The sequence below is a fragment of the Aulonocara stuartgranti genome (assembly GCF_965226115.1).
Source record: "Aulonocara stuartgranti genome assembly, chromosome: 23".
NCBI classification, from domain to species: domain Eukaryota; kingdom Metazoa; phylum Chordata; class Actinopteri; order Cichliformes; family Cichlidae; genus Aulonocara; species Aulonocara stuartgranti.
The window spans coordinates 40,176,260-40,191,985 of NC_138958.1; the positions used below are offsets into that span (position 1 = coordinate 40,176,260).

The window sequence follows — 15,726 nt, forward strand, 5'->3', positions numbered from 1 at the left end:
TTGTTTATTGAAGTGATTCACAAAAACAAGCTAATTCAAATCTTCTGATCCCAGTCTGGTTGGGTTATTGTTGATTGCAGATGATTTCTGCTAGAGTGGGACACAGGACAGAAACAATCTCCTCTTTGTTGATGCTGTTATTTGTACAGTAATGCCCTTTATCCACTCATGGCACTGTCTATTACCTGAAGCCCTTCCAAATTTAGTACCTAATGTGTTTTCCATTTGTCCAAAGGATTGCATACAGTGTTCCTATTCATGTTTTTTTTTAAATCAGATGTGAAAAGAGAGGTCTGGTCAATGTATTTGAAAAATGAAAAAATGTCTAAACAAAAAAAGGGAGGAAAATATGAAGAGAGAAAGAGCCAGACACAAATGTATGTGAGAGCTGGATATTTAAGAGGGCCCCTTGCAGAGATGCAGCCTGGGGCCTAAAGAAGGAAGTGTCCTCGCCCTGGAATTAAACTGTTCCAGGAAGTAGGGATGCTTTTGTGTCTGTCAGGGAGTGGTGACACAGTGTGTGTCACTGTCTTGTGTTTAGAGTGGGGCTGCCTCTAAAGTTCACACTCAGCTGTCAGTTTCCTTCCAACATGTCCATCACGTGCTTTGGGGGCACGGTTAACGAGTGATTGTTCTGGGTCACAGTTGTCTTGGCAACGCCTTCGTGGAAGGCGGATGTTCTTAAAAAGAAACGTCCTTGAAACAGTCTCTCCGACTTGTCCCAAAGACATGCAAGCTGCAGCCACGGAGACCTCTCTGAAATGAAAAAAATTATTTAAACGTGTGCGCGTTAATGACACAGCAGGAATGCAGGAGCTGGCGTGCCAGGAAGAGGGGTCTGTGTCATGAGAGGCAAACGCACACCAGCTGCAGGGGTTATGGACAGAAGCAAAGACCAAGAAGCAAAGACCAAGGGAGACATGGGAAATGTAGTAACGGAGGAAGCCATTCCCAGCTGCCAGTGGGGTCGGGGGATGCATATGTAGTTTTTTCTCAGCCTTCGTGCAGGGTGCATCACACATGGCTGGTTTGTGTGTCTGTGTGTGTTTTAGCATGTGGTGTTCGTGCAATTTGTTGCACCCACTGTGGGCTTTTTTTTTTATTATTCCCTAACAGGTGGCAGATGTAAACGTACTGTTCAGCTTGACCGAGTAACCAAATGATAATGAAGAAGGAAAAATGACTGGCACTATAATGATTTCATTTGTCTAAAGTGGATGATTTAATTATGGAAAAGTACTTAAATGAGGCTTTTGCATATATCCATTTTCATTTTGGAGCCTGGGGTTCTTTGGGGGGCATCTGCATCTATTTTCATCAAAAATGGTCTGTTGTAGACAGCAGGCAATATGTTTGGGTTTTTTTTTTTCCTTTACTTCACCACAATGCTAATTTCTGGCTTTGCATTTTTGTTTTTTCACTCTACTTGAATAGTAGAACTCTAGAAGAAGCATCAGAAACCAAGTGTTTAGAGCATTTTGAAGGCTGACATTTTGGCATTGGCGGATAATCGGCCCATAATTAATTACATAAGTAAGAATTATTGTTATATTCTGCTGGAAGGGCCTTAAAGAATACCTCTAGGATATAGTGTGGCATTAAAAACTCCTACTCTTGATGAGTTCATGATGCAAACACACCCCTTTTTTATTGAAATGACTTGCCCCAGGTTCATATTTGTGTCTGAGCAAGCACAAAATAAGACTGCATGCAATGCCAACCAGCGAGCATCAATTCAACCAAAAGAAAACAAGAGAAGGAAATCGGTAGAGTGTTTACGCCGTGGCTTTGCAGCTCTTTATATGCTACCAGATCAATGGGTCTCATCTATTTTTTAAGCACTGGCTGTTTGTTTTTTGTTTTTTAATGTCTGGCTTATACTTCTCGACTCGTCAGCCTCTGCTGTCTGCTGCTGCAGTGCTGCATCATGTTTTACAAAGTTTGTGTGGGTGTGTATGAGCCCACTGCAGCAGACCACCTGAGCCCCTTCATCTATGTGTATGTGTGTGTGTGTAGTTGGAAGTGTTTGACGTAACCTGATCTCTTGAGGGAATGGACAAGACTATGGATTTCACATTTGGGCCAATGCCCTGAAGGAAGCAGGGACGCTGACACATCGTTGCTGTGTTTCTGTGTAAGCGAGAGTGACACAGACAAATAAGAAGAGACTTGCCCATGTGCGTGCTCGCTGCTTCAAAGTGACGTCAGCTTTTTCACCAAGCGCATAAATGACTATATTATGAAGTGCTGATCGACTGTATGCTTTGTGGTCATGGCTACAAACAGATGTTCAAACACTGTACTAACAATGTAGGTTGTTACAGTGTATGTGAGGGCTGTCAGCACAGAGATGTGCGTGTGTGCTTGTGTGTTGCCATGGCAGTTTCTCTTTGAATAGATGCAGGGCAGCTGAAATTTGGCTCGCTCTGATGCTGGTGAGCTGTTGAGTCCTCGCACCTTACCGCCCACCAGTGTGACCGTGCATTTTCACACTCCCTCTCTTTTCTAGTCTCACTTTCTCCTGCTCTTCCTCTCTCCATCTGTCTGCTTCTGACATCCTCCCCATCTTTCTCCTCTCTCTGTCCCCCATCTCTTTCTCTGCCCCTCCTTCCTAACTGGCTGCGTAAGCCGGAGTGGTTGAGTGATCCTGAATGCACTCAAGCGTGTGTGTGTGTGTGTGTGTGTGTGTGTGTGTGTGTGTGTGTGTGTTTCTTCCCTGCTTACAAGCTGTTGCTCGTGCTTGACTAATAACATGGGAGCTGTTGTTTCGGCCAGCCCCCCCTCCACAATCTAATAGCTGGCTCCGTTCCTCCATTATTATTGTACCCATCCATCATTCCTTCTCTGCTCTCTCTCCAGCCTGTTAAATATCTCATATAACCCCCCCGCCCCCCACCCCCAACCAACCAACCAAGTAGTCCGTCCCCTTGATGTGCTTGCTTTCATGTGACACATGCCACTTCTTATTCGTGTTCTGTTTTTGACTTATGTTTACAGGACTGTCTCAACATTTGAGACAATGCTGAGATTTCGGTGCACATTTCCATCAACGCTATCTTGTGTTTAGTGCTGCCGTAGTCGTGTGTGAAAGAAGGCTGTAGCCCCACTAGTTTTAAAGCCTAAAATTTACCATTATGTACACAGGCCGTAGATTGAACATACAAGCGCGAGTTTACTTTTTTTTACATTTATTTTAGGAATTTACAGCTTGAATACAGGCGTTTGGATGCCTCAGGGCAAAATATGAAAAAAATACTTCATTAAAAACAACAATATAGAACGTAATGATGTGGTAGTCTAACTTACACATCTGGCAGTGCTGACGAATCAATCGACAGCAGGCGGTGGGAGTGTTAGTTTCATTTTCAGGTATTGCTGGTGCTGCTGGTCATGACATCAGTATGTAAACACACCTTGTGTAGCATAAAACAGAAACTATCACAAGTGAGGCTTATTTCTATTTTGGCATGGCTCTTACTTTAATGTATCTTCCTTGTGTAGTGTACAGCTTTGAGTGTTCCCCATGCCACAAATAAGGAATGAGTTCCACCCATACTGTATGTCCCTCACCCCTTCTTAAATTAAACCTGTAATCATCTTGTCACAAGCTTTCTTCATTAACCTTTAGGGCTGCAGCCACGCTAAATTTTCCCATTCATCATGGGCAAACAAGCACAGTGTGTTATGTCATTTTCTGAGTCAGACATCACAGGCTACTACAGGTCAGCCAAGGCTGACAAACCAGCCACACCTAGTTGGACTTTTGGTCCAGCCACTCCCTTGTTCAAAGAGTTCTTTTACTGGCACTTAGAAGTTTCCTCTTTTCCTTCTTTTTACTTGCATAATGCCCACATGTTGACGCAGGGATGGCAGCTTCTGGCTTTCATTTCTCGTCTCCTGGTGTGACTTTGTATATGAAGGGAGGGGACCGGGGGTAAAAAGGCAAGGCAGGGGCAGAAAGCAGGGATGGGAGTGGAAATGAGCAAATAATCACCATCTGCATGGCAAATGCAAGCCTGGAAATGACACGCACTCGCACATTTACAAAGAGATCGTATCTATTTTTTATATCTTAAAGGTAGTGAAACCAAGCATTTGTCTGCTCCAGGCTTTGTTCTTTGACAGAAGACCTTATTTCAACTGTCAAGCCACAAACAAGATTACAAGACGCGCTCGAAAGCGCCTATTGCCTTCAAACGGCTACAGGATGTCATTATGATCTTTTGACACTTGGCTTTTCAGCGTGGTGTTTTTACTGTGATGACACAAACACATGCATGTGTGAAAGGTGAATCATAGTCTGACAGGTTAGAAGTGCAGCTTGCACCAGATGATGGTCTGACATGAGAAAAAGAAGAGATGTTTGCATGAAATTTATTTTAAAGGAGAGGGTGATTTTCAGAAACAATTGATTGAATTGATTTTCAATTAACATGTAGTTTCCCTTTGTAACTACCAAGAGTTTGCAAATGAGCTGTATTACATGGAACAGACGGGCCTTACAACTGCTGAATTTTTAACAAGGAAGGCGATCACCAGGAAACCTGCATGAGGCTGTTTTTGTGTTTATAGATTTGCATGTTTTTATACACTACAGTGCTAGAATATACAGCACTTATTTTATAAATACATTGCTAAAAAAAGTTGTTTTTTTTTTAATCAGAGTGCAACATCAAGTCAAACTTGTGGGATATTGATCTGGTAAGTAGCAGAGGGGGTTTGCTCATCAGTTTCAGCTGCTTTGGTGTTAATGAGACTAACAGCAGGTGCACTAGAAGGACAACAATGGCCCAACCACTAAAACAGGAATGGTTTTTACAGTTAGAGGTCACTGACTTTTTTCCCTCTCCATCTTTTCTGACTATTTTTTCACTAGCTTTGCGTTTAGCTACGGTCATTGTCACTACTGGTAGCACGAGGCGATACCTGGACCCTACAGAGGCTGCACAGGTAGTCCAGCTCCTCCAGGATGGTGCATCAATTTGTGCCATTGCCTGAAGGCTTGCAGTTTCTCCCAGCACAGGAGACAGATTTCAGGAGACAGGCATTTACTTTAGGAGAGCCTGACAGGGCCGTAGAAGACCCTTAACCGATCACCAGGACCGCTGTCTGCTCCTTAGTGAGCAGACATGCAAGAGCTACAAAATGACCTCCAGCAAGATGCTGGTGTGACTGTCTCTGACCAAACAATCAGTAGCAGTGCAGCCTGAGGGCTTGACTTCCTCTTATGGGCCCCTATGCTCACTGCCTGGCACCATGGGGTTTGATTTTTAGGATGTCTTTGAATTCAGCCCTCTGTAGGTTGATAAGTTTAATTTCCATTAACTGATGTGGTATCCTTTCGTTTCTAAGAGATTACCCAATCCATATCGATATAAATAAGGTGGATTTAAAAGTGGCCTATCAGATATGCATAATCACATGGTTTTGTTTGTCTGTTTTTCCCCTATAGATTCCTTCACTTTTTTTTCCCACACACTACATTCCCCAGAGGTTATCAGCAGCATTTACAGCATGGGACATGCATTAATATGTGTGTGTTTGGAGCTATTCCTGTCTATGGGTGTTGTAGATGCTTTGTCTGCTTCCTCTGTTTCAGCTTTGTTTGCATCTGCCCCCAGAGACCTTTATCGGCATGAGCATTTTGTGTCCCATTAAACTCTCAAGAATTCCCACTCTCCATTTAGAGCCAAGCACCACGACAGTGTGGGCATCGCAGAAATTCAGAGTTTGTTATTGTCACGCTGTTTCTGGTTTTATTGCCTCATGTTTCTCATTTTGCCGTATTTTGAAATGGTGATATAAGTTGTTGAGAATATTTTTAGATGAGAGGTGTCAGACACTGGCGTTAAGCTATTTTTGCAAAGATCGTTTGAGAGAAGCGAAAAATAGCGGTGAGGAATAGGTGGCTTTGGAGATGACCCCTACACTCCTCACTGCAACATTTCAGCACACATACAGTTGAGGCTTGGTGGAGTTTTTTGTCCAAAAATAGCATATTTAGAAGTACTTGGGGAAACATTCAGTCAGTGGAGTATCTGGTCACAACAGTGTTTACACAGCTCGAGTCATTTTCCACCACCCAGCCCTCTTGACTTCCTGTGCGATGGAAATATGAGAGGCTTTATTTGTAACTCAAATGTTAAGAGTAGTTGATCATTTGTATGTCGACTGCAGGCAGAACAGGTGCTGCTGAAGCTGTCGGTGCATTACAGTCGGCACTTGTTTTCCCCTTCTCTCGTACTTTGAGATCATATGAATTCATAACTTTCACAAAATAACTCTTGATCTTAATATACCGTAGTACATTTTCATCTGAATATTAAGAGAATAAAGACCCAAGACTGCAGCTATTCCTGCATATTTGTGCTTCCCTACAGGGTTTAATATTGTTAATTAAACAACAGTTTAACATCGAGTTTTCATATTGCTCCCTTTCTAATCCTCTCGATACGCTCTGATCTGGATGACTTGGACTAAAGATAGACACGTCTTCCTCCTCCTCCCACATACTCAACCTCCTCAGCGCTGGGTGCTTACTGCGTTTTCTTTAACAGTTTGAGATTTTTGTTCTTAGAAAACACGCTGCATAAATAGATGAGCAGCCACTGCGAGTTTACATGAAAACCAAAAAAAAGAGACACTCCAGAAGGAGACTCCACGGGAAAAGGCCTTTGACCTTTATTCTTTCACCCCAGATCTCTGAGCTGCCCAGTAGTCACAGGAGACAGATGAATGGCGGTCATGCTCAGACAAGACAGACGGGACCGTGCAGCATCAGCAGGGAAAAGGCCACGGCCGGTGTTTAGTTTGCGATGATGCCTGTAGGAGTGCATTTGCAGACTACATACACACGCATATATACACAAACACAACCTCCTATCCCCGTGTCTCTCTCAGGTCATGCTCCATAAGCTTAAAAGCAGGGCCTCAGGTGGTAATTCACTTAAACCTGCAGCAGCATCTTCTGTTAAGGCCGTGATTCCATTAGAATGACAGCAGCTATTTCCAAAGTGCTCTTTGTTTTTGGCTCTGCATCGTTTTTGCTCTATTTTTACTCTTTCTGCATCTGGACTGAATACACACCTACAGCATATCTATATATATTTGTACTTGTTTTTTGTCCTGACCACAAGTCTGTGTGTGTATGTGTGTGGAAGAGACGCTTATAAAGGACTCCAGGCTGTTTACACACAGCTGTTAAGTGTCCTGCAGTGCGACTCATTTCCTGTATGTGTATTTACACATGGAATAACCTTGGGGAATAATGGCAGTGCAGGCTCATTTGATTTTTAGTCATTTCCTCTTGCGCTCGTCTTGATGCCATAGCTTGAGATACTCACCTGATTTTACAAAATCATGGCTGTGACTGAAGGGTCCCCATATGGAGCCACATTTCATGGTAGCCAAGGAGACAAACGATTCAAATTGTGTTACGATGTAACATGTGTGGGCATAAGGGTGGTGAGGTCTGGATCTCACTTTCAACACCTCAAGTTTCTTCCCCCCCATTCCTACAAATGTACAAGTGCCACCCCCACCACTACCGCCACTATAAGTGGTATGGATAAGCTGGAGGACAGCTGGAGCTTCCTGCAAGGAAAAAGGCCATGTGGGAAATTAGGAATTTTGCACATCCTGGCTATTTCCTGTTGTGACTGCCACACACGTTCATGAGTGCATGGATGTAATTTTAAGCGCACATATATACACACTGGGTTGTTTTTGTTTACATACTCATTGACTCCATTCTTTCCTCCACAAGATGACAAGTTCATGTTTCTCATGTGTTTTAATGAGAGTGCCGGAAGAAGGAAGCTATCCATCATCTAAAGTATAATAAACACTCTGCAGTGACAGCTTTGGTCCGTAATACAAGCTTGTAGCACCAGCTTCAGGGTACGTCTTCTACATGCACCACATACAGTGATTTCTAGTAGTAAGCATGCTGGAATTTGTCTGAAATAAGCACCCCTCAGCTGCTTAGCTTTTCATCTTTTATCTGGTTTGCTACGACCTTCATCACATTCTAACAACAAAGCATAGCTTTCAGATCACCAAGTGTTCATTTTAGCCATAAAGGCAACGGCACACAAATACTCGCACATACAAGCAGACGTTTTGCTAGATCAAAAGAACAGGGGTCGTCAGCGGGGTTAATCCCAGTTTGGTACAGTCCCCTCTAGTGACTGACACCACATAGCTGGGATAACATGGAATGACACCCTCTGAAAACATCAATGGGATTACTCTGGAATATTCCATCTGACTCGCCTGTTTTGGGGACTCCGGACTATGCCAAGACAGGAGTGCACACCAAGGGAAAAACAGGTTGAGCGTTCTGCTTTAGTCTGTTTAATATCCAGTGTTGAATATACAGTGGTGTAATATTTTTCTTTGTGTGTGCCAAGCTGAAAGTGTGCAGTAAGAAAATGTGTTTCTGCACTCGGCACTTCCTCTGGCATCTGACAGGGTATCAGAGCCATGACCTCCTCCTCCTCCTGTGCTCAACCGTACTTTGCTTCCACTTGACAGGTCTGTCACCAGATTGGTGAACGATCTTCCTCGGTGCACATCGGCATTTGGGTGAACATATTTTTTTCACATGGACCGGAGACCATCGCATTAGGAAATGAGGATGAATGTAGGCACACATCAAGGCTGCAGATTGTTTTGCGTTGTCAGTTGGAGCCATTTTCTGTTATGTTTGCCTCCTTCATATCATTCATTCAGTGTTTTGTCTACTGTGGCGTCCTTGTGTGTATGAAAAAGGATTGGGTTAGACATTTTAGCTTTGACTCTAGAGCGTCAGATTTCCTCCTGATTTTATTCTGATTCTGTTTAATTGTTAGATATATGAGACTTAAGTCGGCCAGGCAAACAGATGCATGCTGGTGTTGCGCCACTTTCCATTTAACCCACTAGAGGGAGCTCTGCCATCACCTTTGACTAAAAACAGCTGGGCATTCTCAGTGAGCCAGCTATGCTTTCCATCCTATTATCCACCGGCCTTTAACAGCACATGCTATTGCTCCGTGTGGTCTGATTAATATCTTAATTTAACAGTGATCTGTGGGCCTCCAAAGAAAAGAGTGGGGGTTTTTTTTTCTGCAGACATGAGGAAGATGCTCTGCTCCTCCCTCTGTGTTGGCTCTTGAGCTGGTAGTAGAGGTCCTGGGCGTGTCAGTGGTGCACAGCACACAAGACACCACAGGGTGATCGCACAGCACAGGGTGCCCGCTAGGGGTCTGCGAACGGTTGTCATGGTAACAGGCAGTGAGGTTGGCATGAGATTAAGTTGTTTTTGCGTTTTGTTTTGTTTTTTTCCCACTCTTTCCTCATTTAGATCATTCCTGCTATGTGGGTGTGACTTGTAATCATGTGAAATTTTCTGCTTCTTTTGCGTGTGTGTGTGTGTGTGTGTGTGTGTGTGTGTGTGTGTGTGTGTGTAGATGGACCAGGTATCTGATGATGAGTTGGACCATGGAGCAGAGGAAGACAGTGACAAGGAGGACCAGGACCTGGACAAGATGTTTGGAGCCTGGCTGGGAGAGCTGGACAAGCTCACACAGGTTAAAATACAAATACTCTCACACACACTAAGGGGGTGGTTTGTTACACAGACGTAGACAGAGCACCGCGAGAAAGGATGGGGCTGTATCCATAGCAACCTTAACACTGCTAATCCTGTCTCCCTTTACTGTATCCTAGCAACTCCACTCCCACCACCACCACATAGTATTTGTGCAGGTCTGTGGGTAACTGAGGAGTCTGGCAGGCAGACGAGGTTGTTACGATGCGCTTTGACTGTAGTGTCAGAGTGTGAATGTGTGTTTTGCAAATGTGCATCTTATGAGTTTCGTGTGTGTGCGCACATTGCAGAGTCTGGATGATGGCAGGCCGCAGAAAGCACTGCAGAAACCTCCTCTCAGGCAGGAGACGAACATGGCCAACTTTTCCTACCGCTTCTCAATGTATAACATAAATGGTAAGATCTCACTTCAGTATAACAACAGAACAGAGATGCACTTATTAGTATAACCCAATAACTCTTGCTTTGCTCCTTGCAGAGGCGTTGAACCAAGGTGACACAGTGGACCTGGATGCCCTGATGGCTGACCTGTGCTCCATCGAGCAGGAGTTGAATACCATTTCCAAACCAAACTCAACTTCTCGCAGCCAGAGCAAAGGCCAGCAGAGGGCAGCTGGAGGGCGCAGTGCTAGCACTAAGCACACAGGCACCAGTGGAGGAGGAAGCAGCGGAGGTAGTCCTGCTGAATTATGGGCTTTTAAAACAAAAAGTGCAGTTCCTAAACAATTTGATACTCAATGTGAAGAAGTGAGACTGTTATCATTTGGTATCCTTTCAGATAGTAGTCAATTGTAAGGCATGATGTCTGAGATTGTTGTGCAGCAGTGGCTTCCAGCTTGCAGCCCATTCAGATGAGCTCAAGAGCCCTTCCATCACTTCCACCTCATCTTCATTTAACCTAATTTTAAACTTGATCGGGAATGTTTCATCTGTTATTGAACCATCACATTCAGCTTACCTGCTAGCCATATTTTACACCATGGGTGGCCCACATAGAATATAAGAATAACCCTTTATTGTCATTGTCCATGTACAATCATATTATGGGTTCTCCACACCAACTGTGCAGGAATAAAATATAAATAGTAAGACAGCAGGAATAAATAGCAATCAGGAGGAATATATACAATGCAGCCCACTTTGATCTTAGGTGCGCTGGACCTGTGGAACTCCCCTTTCTTTAACTACACATTTAAAATCCCTGAAATATCTTAATGTAAGAAAAAGTAGGGCAGTATGAGCTGTAAAACTAAAGTCTGAAATCTTCAAAAGCCATCGAGCTGGCCAGATTGGAGTCTTTGGGGGGGGAATTCTGTTCCCCTGGCCTTATATTGACACCCCTGCTCTACACTGCTGGTTTCCACCTTTTTATTCATGCTCTTAGCTAGCTTGTAGTTTTTGCTGTTTATTCAGCAGCTGTATTTGTATTCCATATACATACTGCATTTAGCAAACAAGTTCAATTACTTATCCACATTTTAGGCTACCTATATCAACCATTTTTTCATGTTTAGGATTTTGAAATTGATACCATTGGTAATCTTTCCATGTCCCCCCTAGCTGCAACACAAATATACCCCCTGTGGTTAGGAAACACTGCTGTGCATCAAAAAGAAGGAAGTCTTTGTGGGATGAAACAAAAGTGTAAAACTGGGGTTGAGAGAAATAAACACCTGCAAAGTTATAACAGAGAGAGAAAAGGTGAAGCTTTGTAGAAAACAGTCAGTTTTGTTGAGATCTTTCTTGTGTCAATATTTAATTCAATCAAATATTAATTTCACTGTCAAATTGAAACCCGCCTCAACAGGAAGTGCAAGCAGCAGTACTCGAGCATCACCGGCCAACACGGTACGAGGTGGCAGCGCCACTGCTCGCCCCGCGGCCTCTAACATCTCCCTAGATGACATCACCTCTCAGCTAGAGAAGGCCTCCCTGAGCATGGATGAAGCGGCACGTCAGACGTCCTCCTCTTCCTCCTCCTCGTCCTCATTTTCCTCCAGCACCATCCGGCGGCCCTCGTCCGGATCGTCCGGCGGCGGAGGGCAGCATCGGAGGACTGGTTCGGTCGGTGCTGTCACCGAGCAGGACGCACCATCCCAGCGGTCTAGTGTGAACTCAGCATGTGCCTCAGCTTCGAGCATGGACTCCCTGGATACGGATAAAGTGACAGGAGGAGAGGTGGAGAGCCAGGGCAGCCCAATCTCACAAGGACAAAACCAAACCAATACAGAGGTACGAGCCACACTGAAACACACACATAGACGTATCAGACGGTTTAAATGAGTCTTTCCAGATGTGACGGTAAGTGTAATGTACACAAGGACTGCGGTCAGTTCAGTTTGTAAGTCAGGAGAAGTGAGAAAGTACTAAGCATAGACCTTAATGAAGCCAAGCATGTTTATACACACATACTGATTGGAAGGAACTGCATGCCTGAAGTCTATCCAAAGTAAATGCACAATGCAGCCTCTGTATTGTGCATTCGATGCTGTCGGTGAATGCATTGCAATCTCAAGTGTGACTCGGATTACAATGTCAACACCTACCTATTGTTCACTAACAAAAGCAATGCCGTGGTCGGACGGCCATGACAGTCTCTCGCATGTCCCCCCTGTTTTCGCCTGCATGTGTTTACACTGTCTGTGTTTGCATCCTTTCTTATATCCACGGCCTCTGTCCTCACACACGCACACACCCCACCTGCCTGCACCCACCCGACTTTTCCAGCATGTCACGCTGCGACGAGCCAACAGTAAGCCGGCCAGACGGCAGCTTGACTTCACCTCGCGAGAGGGCGAAGTGGATCGGGCCACCGTAAGTGTGTGTGTTTGTGAATGATTGAGCAATTTCTCCAGTTGGTGTGCACAGTTAATTGTTTCAAGGTTAATGGACGTTAGGTGCAACAGAATTTTTACAATTGAGCTGTTGTGTGTGTGTTTGATGTGTGTGTGTGTGTGTGTGTGTGTGGTGTGATAGCGTAGCTGTGGAGTCTAGGTTTCAGAGAATATACCGTGTATTCACGCTTTTCTCTCTCATAATCATTGCCTCTTTTCCAACAGCTGTATCTAATGACAACCATCGCTGCTGCGCATTAATGAAACCTTCTCTCGCTTCCACGCTTCTCTGTACAAAAACAGATCAAAACACTTGTGATTAATAAGCCTCACAGAATCACCTGGCACTGACTTCTCTATATTTTGTCTCTTCTTCTGCTCTTATCCTCCTCCCCCATCTTCTCCTCCACCCAAGCACTCCTATCTGGACCAAGAAACCTCGCTCATTCTGAAAAGCATAGCTGGAAAGCCTTCTCACCTCCTGACCAAGGTGACTTCCTCATACACTTTTTGCTTTCATTCCTCTCCTGTGCATTCGTGTTTGTGTCTGTGTGCATTGCTCCTGTCTTCTGCTCTGCTCGTCTTTTTGGTAAAGTCCATGCTGAGAGTGATTATAGAACAGAGGATTTTTTTCAAACATGCTTCCACATGTGGTGTTTTGTCTGTGGGCCTTCATTTTGTTCGATCCTTCTTTCTAACTTCATGTTGCTGGCTTTTGATTTGCACTCAGTCTTTGAGCAATAAAAGCTTACAAGGGGAAAATTTAATGTATTAGCATTTATTACACAGTATTAAATCATTACTTTTAATATTTTGAGTTGTTTAGAAGTCTGAAACAGAAACCAGGGCTTGCAGGGCTTTAAATGGCATGATTTGTTGCCTTTGTCTTATTTTGAAAGGTTCATCTGTGCTTTAGAAAAACTGGTTACACAAGAGGCAAAACAAATGTGAACAAAGTCTACTTGATAGATTTCTCTGTGGGTTTTGGTCACATGTCACAGTCTTCAGCAGATGGAGCTTGCTCACAATGAGTTTCTCGCATTATAGAGACTAAACCATTACTTGATTCACCCATAGTTGAGATAATAACCCTACGTGCTAGCCAAAAGTGGAATTTGTGTTTAACTGAAAAAACAAATCTAAGTTGGACTCCAGCTTAGTTTTGTTATTCAAATGTCTATAATCCAAGTCGTGTCTGATGCTCCCATCACCTCTTTTAACCTCTGAGTAGATGCTTTGGCCGCTGCCTTTGGCTTCTTTGCAAAGTTTATGCTGAGCATATGTGTGTATATTTGTAGTTTGGAGCTCATTGCTTGTGAGTTATCCCACCTTTAATACACAATGCATAGCAAGAAAGTACAAATCAGCTGATTCCAAGTTGGTTGGATATTAAATCCTTAAATTCTATAATGCTGATTAACTAGAAGAGAATGTTACAGTGTGTGTCTTTAGAAACTGAAAGTTTACAGTGCATTTTTCCACACAGAGATCTCCATTAGTGGCTGTTGGCAGTAAAATAGCCCTTTCAGTGATGTCCTTTATTATTTGAATATAATGGGTGCCGGCAGCGACACTGTCAGCTCATCTGCCCTCAAGTTTTAGAGCTGGATATAAGATTTGCAGTCACCTTATCTAAGAAGCTGGGAAAGAAAAGCGACTGGACTTCTTTAAGTTTCTTGATGATCATGTTCATCGTCACATGAGCTAAGGTGTGAAAAAGGGTTATTATCAGCAGAGGTTTTGGGTGGACCTTGCCTCACCCTATCATGTGACCTGTTGCGATCGACTGACGCAAGATATGAGTGGGCGTTAAGCCGTCCTTAATTTTAGGTGTTAGACAGTTGGTGCTGTAAGCCATCCCCTCTGTTCGAGGATTGTCGTTCACATTGGACATAGATGGCTTCTTTCGCTCCTCTTCCATCTGTCTTCTCTGTCCAAAATGTGGATATTGGGATCCTTGAAAGAGTGACCTTTGTCCTTTAGATGCAGACGTACGGCTGAGTCTTGTCCTCTCGAGGTGGCTCTTCTATGTTGTGCCATAGACAAGGACATGTCCCCCTAGTGACATCCACCAAGCTCCTTAGAATACCACGATAACTGAGATGCTACACGGACATAGTCACCAAATCTTTTGGATTGAGTCAGTGGTTCAAAACATTGGTGCCTGTTGCTGTAAACAGAGCACTCAGCTGTATATTATGTTGTTGTTTTTTTAAGGGGAGAGGAGTGATAGCCTGCATCTTTACAGGCTGTGAGGGGGTTTATGTGTTAGTGTTACACTTTCCACCAGAGAACAGAAGAAGGCGAGCCGCGATCGCCTGGACTCACAAGTTTTCTACCTCTCCTCGCTCGTGAATCAGAATATTGAATGAGCGCGGGATGCTTGGGAACAAGCGAGGCGGGAGAGAGTGGAAAAACATCAAAGGAAGTGGCTGCCAAGATTTTTTTCTTTTTTCTTTCTTTCTTTTTTTTTTTTACAGACTAGGCAGAAGAGCTTTTTCTTTTTTTTAAATTGGCTCTGGTGTGGCTCACTGTGAAAGTGGAAGGGTAAACGCCTGTCGAATCGGAGTCGGTCTAATGTCTAATAAAAAGCAGGGAGTATGTGTCGTGTAGAGAGGGAATAATAGATGAGAGAGCGAGGGGGGCGGGTTGTCCACGCTGACATTTCTGGGGCTGAACCCACAGTGGGACTCAAATTGACTCCCGACTGTAATCTGTACAACTCGCGTGACCTCTTGTTCACTGTTGCTCTTACTCAGTCTTACACACACACACACACATTGGGGTGGGTAAAAGCCTGCCACTATGTGTTGGCCAAACACACTCTTGGTTTTAAAGCTTTAATGTGTGTGTGCCCTAGAGTCGGTCATGTGGAAAAGGCAGTCTGGGTCAAGGAGAGGGCAGGGGCTTCTTGAGATAAGAGGCTTGGGGAGCACTTGTTAATACCCCTCACCCTCTCTCTTTGAACACACATGCTCGTGTGTACACATGACTTCAAATATTCAGCACCTCAGCTTCTCATTCACCCACTCTCTCCGTCCTTGTCTCTGTGAGTTAGCTTCAGGGCCATAGTCGGTCATGGTCTTCCCCCGCCTCGTCCCGATTGGCTAAAGGGTTCAGGGTCCTTTAAACGGAGTTTGCTGGTTGGGCGGCCCTTCCTCCTGGTACCTTTTTTTTTTGTGGGGATTATGCTCCCCTCGATTGGGTACGCTCCCAAACCCCTGCATCTGCTGTAAAGAGAGGAAACGAGTGATGGAGAGGGGAGGAAGCGGGAAGGGGGAGGGGCATTTTCCTCCCTAC

At 44.2% G+C, this 15,726-nt stretch overlaps 1 protein-coding gene across 4 annotated transcripts in view; it reads left to right on the forward strand.

Annotated features, from left to right (window-relative positions):
* raph1b (Ras association (RalGDS/AF-6) and pleckstrin homology domains 1b) overlaps positions 1-15,726 on the forward strand; it is a 39,675-nt gene that overhangs the window by 13,363 nt on the left and 10,586 nt on the right. For 2 of the 4 annotated variants that reach the window (XM_082523444.1, XM_082523445.1), the window contains exons 3-8: positions 9,453-9,572; positions 9,883-9,988; positions 10,071-10,265; positions 11,400-11,824; positions 12,320-12,406; positions 12,842-12,916. In XM_082523444.1, the coding sequence (XP_082379570.1) occupies positions 9,453-9,572; positions 9,883-9,988; positions 10,071-10,265; positions 11,400-11,824; positions 12,320-12,406; positions 12,842-12,916 (1,008 nt within the window). The remainder of the gene's footprint in view (positions 1-9,452; positions 9,573-9,882; positions 9,989-10,070; positions 10,266-11,399; positions 11,825-12,319; positions 12,407-12,841; positions 12,917-15,726) is intronic. The other 2 variants (XM_082523446.1, XM_082523447.1) reach the window with 2 other exon arrangements.